Genomic DNA, 21,831 nt, shown 5'->3' with positions numbered 1-21,831 from the left:
ACATAGGAGGCAATATGTAGAAAGAAGCTACTAAATGATAACAAAGAGAGACTTTGGCTCAACTATGACTCAAGCAAGGCAGTAAAGGGTACAGTAAAGCACAGGGTTGGGTTACTGTGGCAAAGAGGCTCGGGTTTGATAAATATATCTGAATTAAGTTTAAAGTTTCAAAATCTTATTTAATTGTTCAGCTTTCAGTTTTCTACGCATAAAAATCCAGGACTTTAGAAGCTGAAACCCAGACACAAAAATATAAAGCAAATGGGTGATATCCAATACACTTGTTCTGTTAGCGCAAGGATTTATGCTTGTGCAACGGAACTTCTCTCACACACACCTTCCCTGTGCATACACAGTATCCTTCTCAAAGCTGCTCTGGGGGGTTGGAGAAAACGCAATAACAGATGTGCTGTATAGGGAAGCCTTTAAATGTGTAATGTTTAGTTATGTTTTTATATAGGTTGGAAGCCTGACCACTGGTCCTGTTAGCTAGGGATGATGGGAGCTGTAGTCCCAAAATATCTGGAGGGCCGAGTTTGGGGATGCCTGCTTATAACCAATGGGGGCTCATTACCAACCTCAGTTTTGCACCTGCCTTCTAACTTCCAACTCCACGAGGCTATCAGATTCCTTCTCCTTATACGTAGTGTCACCCTTGTAGAACTCAGTAGGAAAAGAGGATCAATAATATAATTACTTGGCTCTGCCAGTTACTACCTCTGGCTCCACCTATTGCTTGTCTCCTTGCTGCTCATAACACCACAGCTGACACACCTCTCCTCCATTCCAGCAAAAGTTTGTCAATATTTTACAAGTTGTATGTTTCACTATAAATGACAGCTATTCTCTGTATTTTTATTAAGTGTCTAGAAACCTACTGCTCTGCCATAAGAAATCTTCATAATTATTAATAACTGTTTTGAAAACGGGGGCGGGCGGTGTCTGTCGGTGCCCATCTTTGATTTTTTTTTTTAATTAATAAAAAGGTCAGTTTTTCATATTCATGGTAAATGTGCAGAGAGTCATAATCCACATTCTGATGTTAAAGGACTGAAGGCAGAAAGGATATATTTGCCATTCCAATTCCATTTATAGTCCCAGGTCTAGAAGAAAGTGCTTCAGTCACAGAACTGTTTGCCACCCTTTAGTCAACTAATATTCTTCTTTTTATTTTGTGCATTATTTGTAAACTGGATTTTAAAAGTTCATTTCCAACACTATAAAGACATTCGTATTTGAGAGCAATTGCTTCAGACAGAGGACAACCAACGAACATTTCTGACTGCCTCTTAGCTTCCTAGGAATTATATCAGTATTTTACTAAATGCCAGATTAAGTACCCTTGCACCTCAGCCTCTTTTACAGCCCTTGCATGGGTAGAAATTATACCTTTCTCACTTGGTTTTGTAACATTTTAATTGGCATTTAAGTTGCTGGTATTTTTATCAGCATCAAGAATAGCCTTGGAAATCAGGGTTTTCTGAAAGAGTGCGAGCTGTTCCAGCAAGCTTTGATATCTGCACAGTAGGTCAGCTGACCCTAGAACAGAGACTTCAAAGCCTTCTGGTCAGCTCCACACTCTTTGGAGGATAACAGGCAGTTTCTGAAAACCTTGTGGTTTCAAAGACTCTGCTCAGAGATCTCAGAGGCTCAGATATCAAGCTGATTTAAAAGGCAATGCCTTTCAAATCTAACAGCTTGCCAGCCAGCAAAACCAGCCCGACTTCTTCCCTATGCTCTTTGGGCTTCAGAACACAACCAGACCACAAGTTCCCTCTTGTCCACAGCATATGTCAAGTGAACAAGGAAGTAGATGTTACAAGAATCATAGCACTACCACCACTCCATGTCTCTTTCAGCCCTCTTCCTGGTAACATGGAATATGAAAAAAAAAAATGCTGTCACACTGTGTGTTCCTTAATCCCTGCCTCCAACAGCATTGGTTTCTAGTTCATTTCTGGGCCCAATAAAGGGTGCTCACTTTAGTGTTTAAAGCCCTAAACAAATCAGGCCCCCATATCTGAAAGACCATCTCCTTCTCTGCAGATCATCTGAGGTGCTAAACTCAGCATAAGTGGCCATCTTGGTTGTTCCACCACCCTCAGAAGCATGGGGTGTTGTGGCGCCCCGGGAAAGGGCACTCTCTGTGACAACTCCTAAGTTACGTAACTCCCTCTCCACAGAGGTGCATCTAGCACCTTCATTATACAGCTTTCAGTGAATCCTGAACACATGTCTCTTTAACCAGAATTCTGAAACTTGAGGTGTATATTTTCAGGACCCACCTTATTTCTCAGGCTCAGCTGGGGGCAGGAGTGCTTCTTTGAGCCTTCTTGCTCCCTGGCTGAGCAAGCCCCACATCCCACCAGCGCGTACATGTGCCAGAGGGCCGGGGGGCGGGGTCTTGTTTGCGCTCCTCAGCCAGGAGATGAGAAGACTCTCCCTCTCCCCCGCTGCCTGAGCAAGCACCATGTCCCTCCAGATTGCTCCGGTGATGCAACTTGTTTCTCCCTCTGCAGCGGTATGAGGGCAGACAGCAACAGCGGTGATTTCACTCAGCAGTATATCGCTGGTGAAATCAGCACCACTTCTGAGACCCTCTGCTTCCAGGGTCTGGCTGTCGCTTGCTTTTCACTCAGCATGCTGGGTGCTCATAGCAGAGGGACTCAGGAGGCGGTTTCACCAGCGATATACCGCTGAGTTAAGCTGTCATCGTGGTCTGCCCTTAATACCGGTTGTGGGCGATATATCCACACACTGTGTGTTTGCTTTTTTCACTTTTAATAACAGCAGGAGGGGAGGCAGAATCAGGACTGCGTCTGTGGTACACAGGGAGGGTTTTCTAAAGCAATTTTCTTCTCTGCCATAGTTCTAACAAAAATCTCCCTGTTGTGCTGCTGTTTGGAAGGGAAGCTGCCCTTGGCATAAAACTACAGGGTTAACACGACATGCAGCTGGGAACAGGACTGCACCATAGAAAAAATGTCACATCACACATATATTCCATATTTCTAGGAAGAGGTGGAGAGAAAAAAATCAAGGAGCATTTCAACATCTAGTTGTACCTCAGAATACACTTTATTGCAAATCTGTGGGAAGTTTCAATTTTGCAGAGTGAAAGCAGAAACCATTCCTAACTTGGCAAACACAATGCCTATCATGCACAAATAAAAGCACATCAATCAGATATCGTGCAAGCACTAGATTTTGGATCCAGACAATCGCCAAATCAATCACATTGACTTTTTATATTCCTAATCTATTATGTGACCTCAGTGTTATAATGGCATCTGCTGTGCTTATAAGCTATTTTAACTGCCACACACATATTACATTAAGTTTTATAAGTCATTTATAGGAAACTTTAAGGAATTAAGTGATAGATTGTTTTTTAAATATGCCATAAAAGCATAATGATGGGCTGTTATACCCAGATCAGGTTACCCAGTTACCTATTGAACTCTGGGAGCCCACAATTTATTGCAGCCAGCTAGCCAATGATTAAACCATATTAAGGGCTCTCAACCTGAGATACAGGATGCAGCAGCTAGAATAAGCAATGATGACTCATCTTCTGATCCAACCCAGGTCTTAATGCATTAGGTGTTAAAGGATCAGCACGTAAATGATAATACTGTATGGTGGCTATAATTAATAGACCACTCTTTGTTAAAGTTGATTAATATTCACTTACTTGAATACATCTTACAGGACTATTTTTAATCATATGAATAGGAAATAGTTGTTTGTCCTGTGCTCAGTAAAAAGCCACCCAAAGCTCTGAATTTCTAGGCTGAAAGTCCTCTCTTCAGATTGTTGATCAAAAGCACAGTGAGAATAACATTTTAGCTGAGTGAAGCACAATTCACTCAAATGGAGATCATGCTGGATTACTGTACATATGTTTCATGCAAACACTGCACTGGGACCTAACACAACTGGGTCCTCTGCAATTAATCACCCTCTAGTGGGTCACATTCACCACTGGCACTGGTGGTGACAGGCAGCAGAGCTCTGAAACCTGAGCTGCCATTTTAATTTCCCACAATGCCCCTGATATAGTGTCACTCTGGCACACTATGGGAAACAGGCACTTAAGATAGATGTTAACAGAGTGCCCAGTCGGGAAGGAGTGCCAGGCAGTGACACCAACCCTAGTAATCACACACTTGAAGCCTTCTGAAAGCAGATTGGCCACAGAACACCTGGACCATTTTGAATGAAGCCCTCTTGCAGAGAGAAAGCTGGGCATCTGAAGCCAGGCATAGTTGTTGGTTTTCTGAATCAGTACTTATTTTGGGAATATGCACGGTGATTTCTTACAGGATAGTAGTCCCATGCTGCTCTGACACTGTTAGGTGTCATAGAAGCCTAAGATACAAGGAGTTGTGTCAGAACAAACGATGGTCCATTCTGCTGGGACAGGTATTTTCTTGTAAAGTAGTTTAAAATTATTTTTCTCCAAGAGGGCTCAGCATACTACACTGTTCATTTGAAACTCAATGCTCAATTGTGTCTCAGTGCTCTCTGAGTACTAAGTGGTAAAATTTATTATTTTTCCTCAGGTGAAATCACCTGTATATCTGAATGTTACTAAGATATCTATAACCGTCTCTCTGTCTCATAGACTCATTCTTTCTGCTTGGACTTCCCATCTCTGCCTCACTGGTGGATGGGGGCAGGGCCAGGAACAACTATGTGACCACAGGGTCAGAGTAAATGGTAAGGCCCCACTGAACCTTAATTGTGTAAGTTCTCCTTCATGTGAGTAACACATGAAGCAGAGGGTACTGTGCATACACATTTAGACCCATGAGCTAGTTAGGACATACCAGAGTGAGAAAGAACACAGAAGCAAGAACCCCTGCAATGTATTTCCTGTACCGAAGCAATAAAACTGAGCAATAACCAGGGTAACTATTTAACTTCAGATTTGTTAATTGTTCTGTTATTATAAAGTTAAGTTCTGCTGAGCATAACCTGGTTTCACCTACTGTTCTAGCTCCTTATCTCTGTGTATCTGAAAGGGCAGCCATAATTTTCATTGGCTCCACTGAGGTCTATGAAACAAAGGAAATGGGTTGCAATTGGGGGTGGGGGTAAAATCAACCACTCAACTCAAGTCTTAGGGCCCCAGGGACAAAATGTGAGTTTAGACCCCCCATCCCCTTCACTTTCTCCCATATAGGTAAATGACTGTCTAGTTATTGCAATGACCAAAACAAGGGAAAAGGGAAAAAGCAATTATACACTTAAGGGCAACAGGACCTGGAACTGGATGGCCTAGCTTCCACCAATGCTGAAGTGAAGTGTTGCAATGTACTTCTGAGTACAGAGCATGCAGAAATACCCCTTTCCTTCCAAGATTCCCTGTAACATAAAGGCCCTCTCGCCACACCTACAGAGCCCCTGTGTCTTAATAGCAGGTATTTCACTCGTTTATAACTAATTGGCAGCAGCAGACAAGAATAGCATCAGTGCCAATTGTTTTTGTTTCTGAATATGTAAACACAGGGAGTAGTTATTTTCTGTTTCCATGGGTGGCAGAAGCTACTTTAGAAGTTAATGCCACATGGGGAATAATGGCATTACTTAATTAAATCCCTGTGGGTTGCATAAACACTTAGCATTAGGGCTGTTCTTCTGTCACCTTCAGTGGGAGACTGCCTTTGGTCACAGAAACAATCCTCCATGTATCACAGCACTTTCTACCTTTAATGACAGTTGCCAGCTGTCATTGTGCATGTACATGCTGTACAGCTATATTTTAAATGAAATAGTTCAGCATATGAGGACAATGCATCTCCTCCAAACACTTGACATCAATCTGCTAAACTAGTTCCAACCATAAGAAAGCAGAAATAAAATAAACATACTGAAACATATTGACATTATAAGTTAATCAATATTTTGCTCCAGAATAATTCACTGAATATGTATCTTATTAAGCCAGTTGTTATGAACTGAATCACAAACACTCATTACCAAATAATTATATATATTATAGTAGGTCAAACAGAATGTGGTTGTTGTATCACCACTGGCATGCTAAAAGCAGGTACCCATACCAAATCAATTGTACCTAGGTTGTACCTAGGGAGACGAAGCGGATTTGGGTAGATGACACCCTCAGATATAGCCATGATAATTTTCAAGGTCACATCATGGCTTATACTACTTTCAGGAAAAACATTGCATGGCTGAAAACAATGGGTCAATTTGGACAGACATAGGAGAGAAACCAAGAACCTTTGGTAGCCCAAGGCTAGAGTTCCAAGATGATTATATGTTTGATAACCAAGCTCCTTACCTTCAGTTTGGTGTACAGTATGTCTAAATACGTCCATTACTTTCAGAGCTCTGACAAATTTCCCCAAAAGTAGTCTAAGCCATACTGTGAAGTGATACGTAAACATTGGAAATGACCTTGGATGCCATTTCTGAGGTTGACATCTACCCATGTTTCCTCTGTCACCCTATGCTCACAAGTGCCTTCTTTTAACGTGGTTAAAGCAAAGTAACACATTTTGTTTGTTGGTTGCATTACTGTTTAGAGTTTACCTCCACCTGTTTGAAAAGTATTCTAGAAGAGCTTGAGTGTCCGGAGATGCCTTGGTCAGAAAACAAGACAGGTAGAAGGGGTGGCTGTGGTGGTTGCAGATAGGGGAAAGAACGGTGTAGGGAAGAGACTTTATCAGAGAAATAAGGGACTCAGACACCTGCAGGCCATCCCATTCTACAGATTCATGGTGGACCAACTACTGTGCCCTCTGGTGTGTTGGTGCTGTTGGTGAAGGGCAGGTTGGTTTACAATTAACTCTCATGCTCTGCAGCACCAAACAAGACTAGAAGGGTGATAGTAGCTGTGGTTAATAAAAGTATGATTTTGCTCACCAGAAAACCTAGGTTCAGGTTATGAGGTTCAGGCCATAATTGAAGAAAAATAATGGCTGCTATCACTGTACTACCCAGCCTGCTTGCTCAGTGGCTTCCCTGACTGAGCTATTCTTGGATATGATGTTGGATATTAAGAGGGATTTTTTTATTATTATTATTATTATTATTATTATTATTATTATTATTATTATTATTTCTTATAATCATCCTTGGACTTTGGGTTGAATACATATTCTACAAACAAATGGAACAACTAATCAGAATTTTTGATTTAGGCTGAAATCCTAAATGATTTAACAAAAGAGTAAGCCCTACTGCACAGTGGGATATACCGTATTTTTCACCCCACAGGACGTACTTTTTCCCCTCCAAAAATGAAGGGGAAATGTGTGTGTGTCCTATGGGGTGAATGCAGGCTTTTGCTGAAGCCTGGAGAGCGAGAGGGGTCGGTGCGCACCGACCCCTCTCGCTCTCCAAGCTTCGCGCAGCTCTCCGCAAGGCGCGGGAGCCCAGCGCAGGGCTCCCGCTGCTTGCGGACAGTTGCCTGCATGCCAAAGGCTGGGCGCGCTGAGCTCAGCGCGCCCAGACTTCGCACGGCTCTCCGCAAGGCGCGGGAGCCCAGCACCGGGCTCCCACAGCTTGCGGAGAGTTGCCTGTTCTGGGGGCTGGGGTCGGGAGAAGCTCGGGCTTCCCCCGCCCCAGCCCCGCGCCTGGGGGGAAAATAATTTTTTTCCTCTTTATTCTCCCCCCCCCAAAAAAAACTAGGTGCGCCCTATGGGACGGTGTGTCCTATAGGGCGAAAAATACGGTACTTCTGCATAAATATGCATATAATTGTGCTGTTAACATTTCATTTAACATTTTGCCATGGATTTACTATTACCTTAGTAGCATTGGTATGCTCAATATGAATACTCATGTGTAGCCACATGAAAATATAGCACCTGCAACTGAAAGTCTATAGGCATAATTTAAATGGTTAACTAGCACTCCTTATGCAACATCTTCCCAGCAGTGTGCACTACATCAATAGCTAGTAGCTCTAGAAACCTGGGACATGATTCATTGCCCTCTTATAAGGAATCTGAATCAATTTAATCACCAGTTTTGATTATACTTCATAGGCAGCATGCTCGCAAAATGATTTATAAACTCAAAATAATATAAATTTATTTCAAAGCATGCCGAAGCGAAACTGAAAGTAAATGAAGCAACTGGGGGGGAAATGCTAAATGTCAGCTTTAAAAAAAAACAAAGTACCTTCACAAAAGCAGTTTTTTTAATGAAACATTCGAAAGCACGGAAACACAAAATTTGACTTGCAAAAGTGGAACTTGCATAAAGTTAAATGTACAGAGAACGCATTTAACCTGAAAAGAAAATCCAGTGACAGGAAGAAGAGTATAATAGGATGCTTCAAAGCAAGGTTATTTTCCTTTACGCACAAGAAGTATCACTGGTGACTTACCCAATATAGCACATCAGTCCATCCTTCCATCGTTATACACTGGAACACAGTTAACATTGCATAGCCAAAATTATCAAAGTTGGTTATGCCTCCATTTGGTCCAGGCCAGCCACCCTTACATTCAGTGCCATTCATGGGACACTGACGTCCACTCCCTGAGAATGCACAAGGTGCGGGATCCTCTTCAGCTAATATATCTAAAAATGGATCAAAAACATTTCAGGGTAAGAAGTTCTCAACATCCGGCTTGGAAAAAGCAGAGCTGTTTTGAAATGGAGTCAGAAAGCAGCTGACTTCAGAGATTTTATATACACACACACACACACACACACACACACACACACACACACACATGGCTTAGTTTCTGCTGAAAGAAATTAGCAGAAAAATAACTGTAGAAAAGCTTGTGACATATTAATGAGCAAACTAGGAACACCAGTGCAAACAATAACTGATCATAAAACATGTGCAGACCACACTGATTCCTTCTCAGTACTATACTCAAAACTGTGCCTGGATACAACCTTGGCCTATTTTAAATCTACACTATGTAGATTCCTGGTAGAAACTCACTTTATTAAGGCAACATCACACACTTTTGATTACATTATCACACTGCTCTACACTCGATATCTATGTCAGTAACAGCGGAGGCTTGTCCATTAGGGTGAAGGAGGCACTGCCCAACCAACTTCAGTTTGCTCGTATCGGCCTTCTAATTTACAACCAGTCCAGTGGGTGACAACTGGCTGTCAGCTTACCCCTCCTTAGTCTAAGCATTGGCCTCGTAGAACACAGCAAGTAGAGGGCAGAGACAAAACTAGAAGTACCGTATTTTTCGCACCATAGGACGCACCGGACAATAGGACGCACCTTGTTTTAGAGGGGGGAGAACAAGGGAAAAAAATTCTTCTGCTCTCTGCCCAGCGCCCCTTCAGCGAAGCGGCAGGAGGCTCTGCGCAGAGAGTGGGAGAATTTTCCCCCTTTTGTTTTCCCGTTCTAAAACAAGGTGCCGTTTAAGGTGCGTTCAGGCGGCTACCTTGGAAGCCTGGAGAGCGAGAGGGATCGGTGCGCACCGACCCCTCTCGCTCTCCAGGCTTCAGGTTCCTTTCGACCTGCTCTTTGGGGCTGGCGGGGGAAGCCCACCACCAGCCCCAAAGAGCAGGTCAGGGAGCAGCGGCCATAGGCGCGCGTCACCTCTCCAGCCGGGAGAGCGCGCGCGGGGCTAAAGCAGCCCCCCACGACCCTCTCCCGGCTGGAGAGGTGACGCGCGCCTATGGCAGGAGCCTCCATAGCCGAGCGTCACCTCTCCAGCCGGGAGAGCACGCGCGGGGCTAAAGCAGCCCCCCGCAACCATCTCCCGGCTGGAGACGCGGGGCTGGGGCGGGGGAAGCCCGAGCTTCCCCCTCCCCCAGAACGGGACCCAGAGCCACAGCTTTCGGGGCTGGGGGAGGAGGAAGCCCTCCGCCAGCCTCCAAACCATGTCGGGAGACAGCGGGAGGGCGCGCTGCGCCTCTCCCGCTGTCTCCCGAGTTTGCAGGGCTGGCGACGGGGAGGAGCAGGCTTCTCCCCCCCGCCAGCCTTCTAGCCAAGTCAGGGGACAGCGGGAAGGGCGCTCTGCTCCTCTCCCGCTGTCCCCCGAGTTTGCGGGGCTGGCGACGGGGAGGAGCAGGCTTCTCCCCCCGCCAGCCTTCTAACCAAGTCGGGGGACAGCGGGATGGCGGCATTCCGCCTCCCCGCTGTCCCCCAAGCTTGTGGGGCTGGTGGTGGGGCTCTCCTGAAGCCTGGAGAGCGAGAGGGTCGGTGCGTACCGACCCCTCTCGCTCTCCAGCTTCAGCGAAAGCCTGCATTCGCACCATAGGACGCACACACATTTCCCCTTCATTTTTGGAGGGGAAAAAGTGCGTCCTATGGTGCGAAAAATACGGTAGTTGTTCCTGCTTCCATTGGCCCTGATTCCACCTGCCACTGGCTCTGGCTCCACCTACTGTTAGCCTCCTGGACTTCTGTCCTACCTATCTCAATAGGCGAACACCATCAATGGACTGTAGTCCTTACTTTTCAACAGTTAGAAGAACTAACCAAACATCTGTTCAGTGAAATTGTGAATGATGTAAACCTAATTCTGATCTGCTCTAGAGTTAGTTGAAACAAAAACAACAGTATATCATGTGTCATTCAGTCCTGTGGAATGAGAAGTAGATTCCCAGATCTTACTCCTCTTCCACTGCAACTAGCAACCTTGATAAACTGTATTTTTGACTACTAGCACTCATATTTAGGATGCCCTGTAGCATCTCTAGCCCTGTAGCATCTCTAGATGTCCAGTGTCTCTATTAATCATCTCAATATTGCTTCCTACTTTTAGAAACAGGGAGCTGCATCAGTCTTATGTGTGGATTAACTTCCAGTCCAACTGCCAATGGTTTTAGCATGAGCTTATTTTAATAAAGTAGTAGCTTCTTGTACTTCAGTCTGAGGTTGACAATGAGGGTGTGTTTGCAAACTGCAATAAAAAATGAAACAGGCACTGAACACTTCTACTTAGGACATGTGTGGTAGGAAGCCCTCAATCTCTTCCAAAGCAAGATCCCAACAGTCCACCTTGTGTGTTCCAGCAAGCCACAAGTGTCCCAGTTTTCCCTGCTTCTGGGTATTGTCCAAACTAGCCCTGACTACTCTCACTTCTGAATCCTCAATAAAGGTCAATGTGTAGAAGATCAAGGTTAACAATGTTTTAAACATTCAGGGGCATTGTTGTTTTTCAAGCCATGGATTTAAAGTACAACAGTTCTGTTCGAGTTATAAATAGCAGCTTCTTTACTCACCTGAATCATCAAAGAAACATGATTTGTGCATTTTTCCAATAAAAAGTTCCAATCCTATAATAGCATAGATTATGATTACAAATAATACCAAAAGGGCAATATGGAGCAAAGGGACCATGGCTTTTATAATGGAGTTCAGGACAACCTGTAAACCTGTGAAGCACAAAAAACACACAGAGAGATATTGATACTATTTTGTATAGTCACACAACTAGAAGCAACCCAATACAAGAGGACAAACAGAAGGCCATCTTCATAAAACCTTGGTGCCCTTAGCACAAAACCCTACAGCGGGCATAGGCAAACTCGGCCCTAGAGATGTTTTGGGACTACAACTCCTGTCATCCCTGACCACTGGTCCTGTTAGCTAGGGATGATGGGAGTTGTAGTTCCAAAACATCAGGAGGACTGAGTTTGCCCATGCCTGTCCTACAGCTACAGTCAGAAGTTTGGAGGTATTCTATTAAGAGGATTGTCAAAGGTCAGAATGTTCAGCATGAGTTCTTAAAAAAAAATACCGTATTTTTTGCACCATAGCACTCACTTTTTTCCTCCTAGAAAGTAAGGGGAAATGTCTGTGCGTGTTATGGAGCGAATGCCTACGGATGGCAGGGGGATCTGCTGCAGTCGTGAGCAGTGGATCCATGGTTCCCCTTTCTTCCCTCCTCGGTGGCTCGCTTTGAAACAGCAAAGTGGGAGAAGAGCCACTGAGTGGGGAGGAGAGAGGGACAGAGAGCCTGCTTGCTTTAAAGGAGCAAAGTGGGAGAGGAGAGGAGCCGCTTACACGAGTGTAAGTGGCTCCTGTCCGGTTGGCTCCTTTAAAGCAAGCAGGCTCTCTGTCCCTCTCTCCTCCCCACTCAGCTGGCTAAATAGCAGCAAAGGGAGGAGGGAGCTGTTTTTTTCAGCGAGACGGGGAGGAGGGAGAGAACAGCTCGCTAAATAGCAGCAAAGTTTTTTGCAAGCAGGCTCTCTGTCCCTCTCTCCTCCCCACATAGCAGCAAAGTTTTTCAGTGAGCCGGGGAGGAGGGAGAGAAGCAGAGCCTGCTTGCTTCTCCTCTTATACCCATCTTCTGCATTATTAACAGCATCCTTCTCCACACACCCCATCCGTGCTCCTTGTCCCTTGAGTGCTTTTCCTTCTCTCCCCACTTAAAACGTGGTTACAAAGCATGGATCCACATGGATCCTCAGGATTTTTGCACTGGGTCACCCCAAATTCACCATCAGATCACATAGCATGTCCATGGCTGTATCTTGCACCAAAAAAAATCACGCACCCACTGTTGCCTGGGGCCGCAGTGGTGCAAAAAGGTGGTTACAAAGCATGGATCCACATGGATCCTCAGGATTTTTGCATTGGGCTACCTCAAACTCACCATCAGATCACATGTCTGTGGCCACAGCATGAACCACAAAAATCATACATCCACTGTTTTGTTTAGAATATTTTTTTATATTTTTTTCCTCCTCTAAAAACTATGTGCATGTTATGGTCGGGTGCGTGTTATAGAGTGAAAAATAGGGTATGTTCTATTTCAAAAGTCTAGCAAAAATCCACCAGGCTCTTTGTATTACAAATTGACAAGCTGACCTATGTGTAAGCAGTTCATAAAGTATTAAACAACAGCAAACTATTTTAATATATCCCCAGTCTCTAAGTGGAATACTCAACTAGCCAAATTAGACTGAATTATTTTGGGAAACTAACACCTAACACTTAGTGGTCCTTAAATTATGGTGGAAATGTACAACACCTGGGTTGTAAATACTTTGGTGGGGAAAGAATTGCAGAGCAATCCTAACCCCTGAGTGGGGTTATGCTGAGACAGAAGTGGCCCTCCAACAGGCTTCTCCTAGTAGGGGTGTATCACCATTGCAGAATAGCCACTGTTGCACCCACCAAAAGTACAGTGCACTGCACGGTGCTGCTGGCACTGTTCTCCCCTGGGTAGCCACTGCAAGGTTCTGAAACAGGAGAGGCAGGATAGAGCCAGCTGATGGATCTGAAGACAGTGCATTTCATCAAGAGGATGACACTCCAGGCCACTCTGCTATGGGCTGGCACTGCCAAAAAGTAAGACTAGCTTCCTGAACACACCTTTAACCCTGCGTGGCACAGGCAGCAAAGTCTTGGTTGAAAATGTGGATCTGCATCACTCATTTCCACCCCACTGCTTCCAGCTAGGGCTTTGCATTGCTCTCTTAAAGAATACTTGGTCAAAGAGAGTATTGCTAGTGTCCAAAGGTACAGTCAAAAAGTACCAGCATAATTTTTAATAAGTGTATGTACTAAGTGAAGATGCCCTTGAGAACAGAAAAACAAGCTTTTTTAAAAAACACACAGACATTCTAATTCTCTTGTCACTTAAAAAAAAGAGGGAAGGTCAGCTCTTGCTTGTATCGAGAGAAACGCATGTACAAAATTAGAGATATCAGTCTGTTGGCAGTGAGAGTTTTGCATCTGACCAAAAGGCTTTCTCCCCACTCATGGCATCTTTCCTACAATAGCTTGATCCTCCATTGAAGTAATTTTGCTAAATCTGTACCAATTACCATCATTTCCATGGCAACAGATTATGGTCTAATAAACACAGCATTATGACCTTGCTTCTGGATCAAATGTTAAAAGCAAGAGATGAGAGGGAGAGAGAGGTTTCATTCAATCCAAAACAACCTCAAAAAGAGGCAGCAATGAATGGCAATGAAACAGAAAGGATTATATGCAAATCCACATGTCATTTGTGTTGGACTTGCTTGTTTTAGTAGTTCTTCCAGTTTTAGCAGCCCAGCTTTCATTTCCCAGAGCCAGGTTTCTCAAAGTAGTTGATATTTGCCTCCCTGGCACACTGCATCAGGTGAATAAATCCCTATGGTTCTTTGAATTTTCTGACACATTTGTATTCTTTTTTATGTTTCTTGTTTGAAAATTTGATAACAAAACACATTTTGAAAAGGGCCTGGGGGAATAAAATGTGTATGAGGTATAATGCAAAACAATAATAATAATTAAGAACTATGACCCTCAGGAATGTACAAAAGGCAAGTGAGGAAGGAATGTCTGTCTTGAATAAGGTGATTCTACAACAAAACAGTATTCTCAGATCATCCTATTTATAGGTATATAGGTGCTATATCTTGACTTAATTTCATTTGCATTCCTAAGAATTTGGGTTGGGGGTCAGTGGCGACTTCATAAGCTTATCAAGGAGTCAATGAAGTCAAAAGTTTGGGAAAGTGTGATCTAGAGCAAATGTTTGCACAATATTTCCCTGAGGGCTTCTCCAAAGCTTATTACACGGACTCTTAAACGTTATAAGAAACTTCCTAATGTCAGGAGCTGTTCAACAGTGGACCAGACTAACTCAAGAGGAGCTGGGCTCTCATCCACTGGAGGTATTTAAGTAAAGGCCTAAGGTCCAAACTAGATGTGAAACATGCCTAGTGACACCAAAAATAGTAGCCACATATCTAGTTCTCCCTATCCCTTCAGCATGGTCTAGCAGAATTTGCCATATCCTCATGTCATAGCTTGTTTCCACACATCCTAGCAGTAGGAGGAAAACAGAAAATAATCTGAGGTCAGGAACAAGTAGGTTCTACAAGGCCTTACGGAAGGGAACTATACATGGGACTGCCATTTTCAGAGACAGCTGTGTTTTTACTGTAGTATCTAGTTTGGCATTTAATTGATAGGATCAGTCCACAAAATCAATTCCTTTACCTGCTTAGTGAACGTTTATCATAGTCACATAAACCATCCCAAAACTTTAGTAAACTATTTTGAGTGACATCTCAAAATAGACATTATCAAATTAATCGATAAGGAAGGCAACATCTACTATGTAGTTTCATAGACATGGGGGATCTCATCTCTTCAAGTAAACAATTGCAAGAAAATAATTAAATAGATAATGACTCACTGGGCACTCCTGATACAAGCCGGAGGGGTCGCAACACACGAAAGGCTCTTAGGGCTTTTACATCAAAACCACCTGATTTCCCACTCGAATGGGCACCGTCTTCTTCTTCTTTGGTTAATTGTTCCAAAATTACACTAAACAATCTGGTAAACAAGAAATAAGAGATTTTATCATCTTTGATTTTGCAAGAAACCCAAAGTTGTTGTGCCTCCCCCCCCCCCGGAAAATACACCGAAAAACTCCTGAATTATACAGCTGTCAATGTGAGGGGTTTGTGTTTTAAATTACAAAAGAGCAATGATACAATGGTAAAAAGCTTCTGTTGTGATTTGATAGACTGCTCAGGGTGACTCACATGCTCCACACAGGAGAGGTTTCAACACATACAAATAAGACGGCAGATTTCACACCATTCCTTTCTTTATTTCCAGGAAGAAACTTGTTTGTGGGCTTGTGCCACAAAATATTTCACATCTTTCTTATTTAATTATTGCTCACCTCCTGTGATGTCAATGGCCTGCACAGATGCTGAAAACTTGAACTGCTCTACTTTGCTGGATGACAGGTTCAACTCATGTACCATTTTGGGGGGGGTGGCGGCGTTTCAACAGTTTCCACACAAAAGAGTAATTCAAATCATATTACTTGGAATTCAACCCGATATTTCTAGTTCTACATTTCTGCAGCATGTTCATTGGCTATCATTGCACTATTTTAGTCTAGTTCTCCCTGTTTTGCCCCTTCTGGTTAAACATCCCCAGATTAAGACTGCCAAATAACAAATATTGGGCCTATTGAGCAGGCTGATAAAGAATACTGAGGTAATTAATTTCTGTCCAACAATGATTGAGTCTGACATCTTCACATGGCTCTTATCAAAGTGAACAAACTCGGGGGAAATTCTGAGAGCTTTTTTATGCTTTTCTATGGCTAAGATCACATTTTCCCCACAATAAAATGCTTTGTTTCTTTAAAGAAACATTTGTGCACAAACTCTTCAGTTTTCATAAGGACCACAAATACAATACCCACCTGCCCCACTTTACAGAGAAGAGTGTTCTATCTGAAGGGCTGTCAGAAGACAGGCCTCTATTTAAAGGTGTCCTCTGTTTTAAGAACAGTCAATTCAGGTGTGGTTTAAAGGTAAAGCGTCACAAGAAAGGAGAGCAGAAAGGTCTTGAAGTTGCCCATCAACAGTTAGTTTGCTTACCGGGTGCTAATAAGGCATGTACGTCACCTAGTCATAGCATTCCCCCACTATAGTGATGTTGCAATTCTACTTAAATTATGAAGGTTATTTTCAAATTGGCAGATATACATATAAAACGGCATATGAATATTTTATGCAAATCTGTCTCCTCTTTTTGACACTGTGTAACTTGACACCCTAGACCCAAGAGAACTCAACACAATAAAGCACAGTTGTATTACAGTAAAAATTGAGAACAGTGAAACCACTATATAAACAAAGTTTACAAAAAAAAACCCTACCCATAGATAACAAAGTTCAAGCTCTTGTGCTGATTGTACCTCATGGTACACACATGATTCTCTGCAGAAACATTACTTCTGTATAGGGAAAAATTAGCATATTAACAAGCCCTAAACTTATTAAATTTTCTGGCTGCTGACTCAGTGGGAATACAACAGCTTATTGGAATACAACAAGAGCTTACTGTATAAACATCACATTTCCAGGGAGTGCGGGGTGGGGAGTGTATATGAGCAGAGCTATCAAGCATTTGACAACCATGTTGAAGTCTAGGAAAAGTGAAGATTATTATTTATGACGACACTAGTGTAGAAACAGGCATACATACAAAACAAGGCAACGTTTTCAAGCATTTTAATATATTGAAACTTTATATATTGAAACTTTAAAAAATCAGACTTACCCTACAATTACTATTACAAAATCCAGTAAATTCCATCCATTTCTAACATATGCATTGGGATGTAATAATAATCCATATGCTATAATCTTCAAAAATGTTTCAACTGTAAAAATTATCAGGAAGGCATATTCTACTTGTTCCTGTAAAAGAAATGAATTAAAACGGCAATCATTAATAGGAAACCAAAGTTTTATTTTGTTTATTTAAAACATTTATGGACTGCATCTCCACAATGCTTGACGCATGTTAACAATGAATAATAACCAATGCAATAATATCCATGTAAATTTATATCACTATTTACTAGTCAGAGGACCAAACACAATGCTCAGCAACATAAATCCATACACATATATTAAAAAACTTAAGAGGAATTTTTAAGTAAATGGTTAATCCATTTAAATATAGTAGAACACACATTCTAACACAGCTAGTGCAAGTTAAAAAGGTAAAGTTAAAGGTACCCCTGACCATTAGGTCCAGTTGTGGACGACTCTGGGGTTGTGGCGCTCATCTTGCTTTACTGGCCGAGGGAGCTGGCGTTTGTCTGCAGACAGCTTCTGGATCATGTGGTCAGCATGACTAAGCCACTTCTGGCGAACCACAGCAGCACACGTAAACGCCATTTACCTTCCCGCCGGAGCGGTATCTATCTACTTGCACTTTTACGTGCTTTTGATCTGCTAGCTGGGCAGGAGCTGGGACCAAACAACGGTCGCTCACCTCGTCGCAGGGATTCGAACCGCCGACTTTCTGACCAGCAAGTCCTAGGCTCCGTGGTTTAGACCACAGCGCCACCCGCAACTCTAGTGCAAGTTACTTTCTTTCTAATCCAGTCAGCATGGCCAAAGTTCAGGAGGGATTATGGGAACTGTAGTCCAACAACCATGAGAAGGCCACAGGTTCCCCTGCTTGCTGTTGTAGATAGTTTGTGAAGACACAGCCCTATATTAAAACATGGTTTGCGGATAAACAAGTGCTGTGATGGGGAATACGAACAACACTGCCAACACAACACCACAAAGCCTGATATCAAGCCAGCACAGCAACACCATAATGACAGTGTAGGAAATTGATACCTCAACACAAATATTACAAAACACATGTAAGATATTTATTTTCATTTAATTGAATTAACGTTTTTCTGCGCTCTGGTCCAGTAGTAGCAACAATGGCTTCCATTTACATTTCACTGGCAAAGGGCACTGAACTGAAATTCTGGCATCAACTGAACTCTAACCACAAATTAATTTGAGTAGAATTACTGAATAGAATAGCGACTAGTCAAGTAAATGATTACAACTCATTACACCAACATTGCCCTACCCTAAAACCCTCAGTTTCACATGGGGAGTTTTTGATTTGAAAAAAATGGCATGAAACATCACAGCCCATATAAAAAAATTAGTTCAGTAGTAGCAGCATAGAAGAAAGAAGACTAGACCATTCATTTTCTCCTTTTCTCTCTCCCTCTCTGTGAAATCCTACACTTTTAAAAGGGATTTTCACCTGGAAATGTTCCTTATGTCAAGCATGACATGCTACAGGCAACTTGTAAGACCCATAGCATCTCCATTAAGCATTTTGAACTAGCCCTCATTTGGTCCACAAGACACAGACTGTCAAACCACTCACACTTCCAGTCAGGAATATCTGCTCCTTACCTTAATCTATCTACCTTCCCACTGCCCAAGAATACTTGAATACCATTGCTGTAGCAGTCTATTTAGGTGAAAGATTTGGAACAGGGTCGTGGTGTTTCTTGGTAGCACTTGGTACAGTACATGCATGTATGTATGTTTTGCCCCACAGGGTATAAGCAACATGAGAAGGACACCTTTAGTTGAGAAAGCAGTGCAAGAGACCCATCCTCCAGCTGGGATTGAGGATCATCCAGTCTAATGGAATGATTAGCAACTAGATTGGCTTTATTAAAAAAAAAAATTACTTGTAAATTGCCCTGTTAACTTTTATTTGGCGCTACATAAATACGGTAGTTAAAATTGTGTGTATTTAATTGTGGGCCAATCTAGGGTGCAGCATCAGGAGAAGCAACTGCATGTTCAGAGCAATGAAACATTGGGGGAAACAGTCCCCTAGGGCTATTTATGTTTGCTCTCTCTACCTCAACCTAATTCTTCTGCCAGTATAAGAATAAAGGCTGTGTTGGGTGAGAAGGATGCTGTTGCAAATTTCCAGGAGGTGCAAGATTACAGGGATGCAAGGCATTTACACAGGATTCGTGTTTCCTTTGGTAATGAGGCACAGTGCAGACTGCGGTGTCTTTGTGATATAAGGTGTATTTACACACACAAAGCTACAGCCTTGGATTCAAGAAGAAATCAGCCATGGCTTTCTCTTTGCCTTTCCGGCCTGCAGCCTTTTTGCATCCAGCTTCTGGCTCACACAACTCTTTGCCTCTAACCTCTGTACTCTAAACACTGGCTTTATCTGCTGAGGGAGCACCATCCATCCAATTGCTGTCTCTCACACTTGTTCCTTTGTTTGCTTACTGGCCCATCACTAAGGAGATCAACTCAACAGAGGAAGCTAGTCTGGCTTAATTAGCACTTAACACTTGCTGGATCCAGAAATTTAGAAAGATCTAGCACCCTCAAACTCATAACAATACTGAGGAAACTATGTCATAAATTACATACGAATAAGAAGTGGTTAATTGCTGGTATAGCACTTGTGTCATATGACGTTTTCAGAAACACAATACTTTTCAGCAGAAGTGGTTCACACCATCAGCTATGAATAATGACATCACGAAGGCACCTGTGTCTCCTCAACACAAAGAGCAATATTTCATCTCTACTACCAAACATTTGAGCTCCAGGGCCACAAAGAGGAAACCAATATTGCAGCAATCAAATATTTTCAGCGGGCTAGGAATTCAGTACATGCCACCAACAAATTAGTATATTAGAAGTTCTTGAGGCCTCACAAAACACACACCACCTTTTTAGGATCCCCCAGAGTTCCTGTAACAATCCAAAAGAAGAGACGCCACTGACCCTAATCTATGGAGTAAATATTGTTATTCTAGTGCCTATATACTGCTATTTAATAATTTGTCACAAGATATTAAAACCTCATTTTCATAGCAGAGGGATGGGCTTGCTTCCTTCTTATAAGCAAATCAGCTTAGCAGAAACTGAGTCCTCAGTAAGAAATCTTTTCCCCCCAGGCAGATGGTGCACATTAGTCATCATTTATCTTTGTATTTTCGAAATCTTCAAAGAAAATATGCAAAGCTGTGACTACATGAAGTAAGCACTGAAAGTGTGTTAAGAAGTTTCACAAAAATGGTTTTGCAATAAAATATGGATAGCTTGCAAAAAATATTTAAATTATAATGTTATACATTAAGGGTCCTCTCCCTCTAAATTTATCTGCTGCAAGGACATCTTAGAGCTGGATTAATTTGCTACATTTTTTAAGTTCAACAACTTCATTCATAAAGTACTAATTTTCCAAATCCATGAATGAAGATGGGAAATCCTTAAGAGGAGTAATTCGTCTAAGGGAAAAAGTCAGCCTCCTAAACTTTCTCATCCCAATGGGTGCAAAAGAGTATGCATGAGAATGTGCTTGTGGTATATTTTATTTTTATGATTAATATTTTTAAAAACCCATAGCTTTAAAGCAGACCAGTGAGGCTCAACAAAGTATAGCTGTACTGGAATTGTCTACAATTGCAATGATTAAACAGTTACATCACCTATCACTTAATGTTTAAGTCAGTGGTGTGTGCTGGATTTGCACGCAATATTTCTTCTTACAAAATATTCTCCCACTTACTTGGATAAATTGGATAACTCGCTCTTCTGGGTGGTATAAGCATTCCACCCAGGGCCAGACAGGGTAGTGTTAGACCTATCTATGGTCTACTGTGACCAATTTGCAAAACATTTCCATCTGCTCTGACGGATATTAAGCAGAGGGACATTTCTGCACAATTATTACTGAATTTGTCACTGTGTATCAGAACAAAAGGCATATTAACTGGCAATCTACTCACTCTTGACAAATGAGACAACCTGCCTATGAATTTCTGCTGTCAAAGGACAGTTTGAAATTGTTTGTTCTAAAATGGCTCCCATCCTGAGTTTTATAATTATTATACTTGTTCACTGTTTTAAAAATTACTAAATGCTTTGCTTAAAATTTCACCTAATCCAGGTGTTTGCTTAATACCTTTTATAAAAATGCTGTGTTTCTTAATAAAAAAATCACTGTGTTCAGATATTGATCAAAAATATATTTTTAAATTGCTGTAACCCACCCGGGGAGGAGGATGGGTACAAAATAACTACATCAAGAAGAAGAAGAAGAACAGCAGACATAAGAACTTGAGAAGAACCTGTTGGACCAGCCCAATGGCCCAACAATATTTCCTGAACAAATTCCTACACAACCTTAAAGCTATTTCCAATTTTAAGAAATATTCTCCCCCAAGTAATAATTCATAAAATCACTGTATCACATTACCTCAGGAAGAATAAAAGTTGTGGGTTATACCTGGCCTTTTGCCCTGGCCTATGTAGCCCTGTGCAACTCACCCACAAGCCACTCTCTTCAGCTAAAGTAGAAATCTTCCTAATGCACAGGCAAGCTGCACAACTAGTTACAACACTGGCTGCCATTTTGAAATTACGAATAGTTCTCTACTTGAGCTTCACAGGGTGCCCCTAAATATGTACCAAGCTTTGTGCTTTTAGCACAGTATTGCAACTTCTTTTTTTGTTAAACCGGTGTTAATAACATAAAAAGAGCCTGCTAGATCAAGCCAATTGCTAACCAGCATCCAGCATACC

The 21,831-nt window shown here is 42.3% G+C and overlaps 1 protein-coding gene across 29 annotated transcripts in view; it reads right to left on the bottom strand.

The window, feature by feature from the left end:
• CACNA1D (calcium voltage-gated channel subunit alpha1 D) overlaps positions 1–21,831 on the bottom strand; it is a 188,681-nt gene that overhangs the window by 107,112 nt on the left and 59,738 nt on the right. For 28 of the 29 annotated variants that reach the window (XM_081898264.1, XM_081898279.1, XM_081898265.1 and 25 more), the window contains exons 4-7: positions 17,009–17,148; positions 15,114–15,256; positions 11,194–11,346; positions 8,366–8,562 (exon numbers count right to left, since the gene is read on the bottom strand). In XM_081898264.1, coding sequence (XP_081754390.1) covers positions 8,366–8,562; positions 11,194–11,346; positions 15,114–15,256; positions 17,009–17,148 — 633 coding nt within the window. Of the gene's footprint in view, positions 1–8,365; positions 8,563–11,193; positions 11,347–15,113; positions 15,257–17,008; positions 17,149–21,831 lie in introns of those variants that run through there. The other variant, XM_081898269.1, reaches the window with a different exon arrangement.

Source organism: Podarcis melisellensis, assembly GCF_964234715.1.
Source record: "Podarcis melisellensis genome assembly, chromosome: 2".
Lineage (NCBI taxonomy): Eukaryota > Metazoa > Chordata > Lepidosauria > Squamata > Lacertidae > Podarcis > Podarcis melisellensis.
This window is presented reverse-complemented; position numbering and strand designations above follow the sequence as displayed.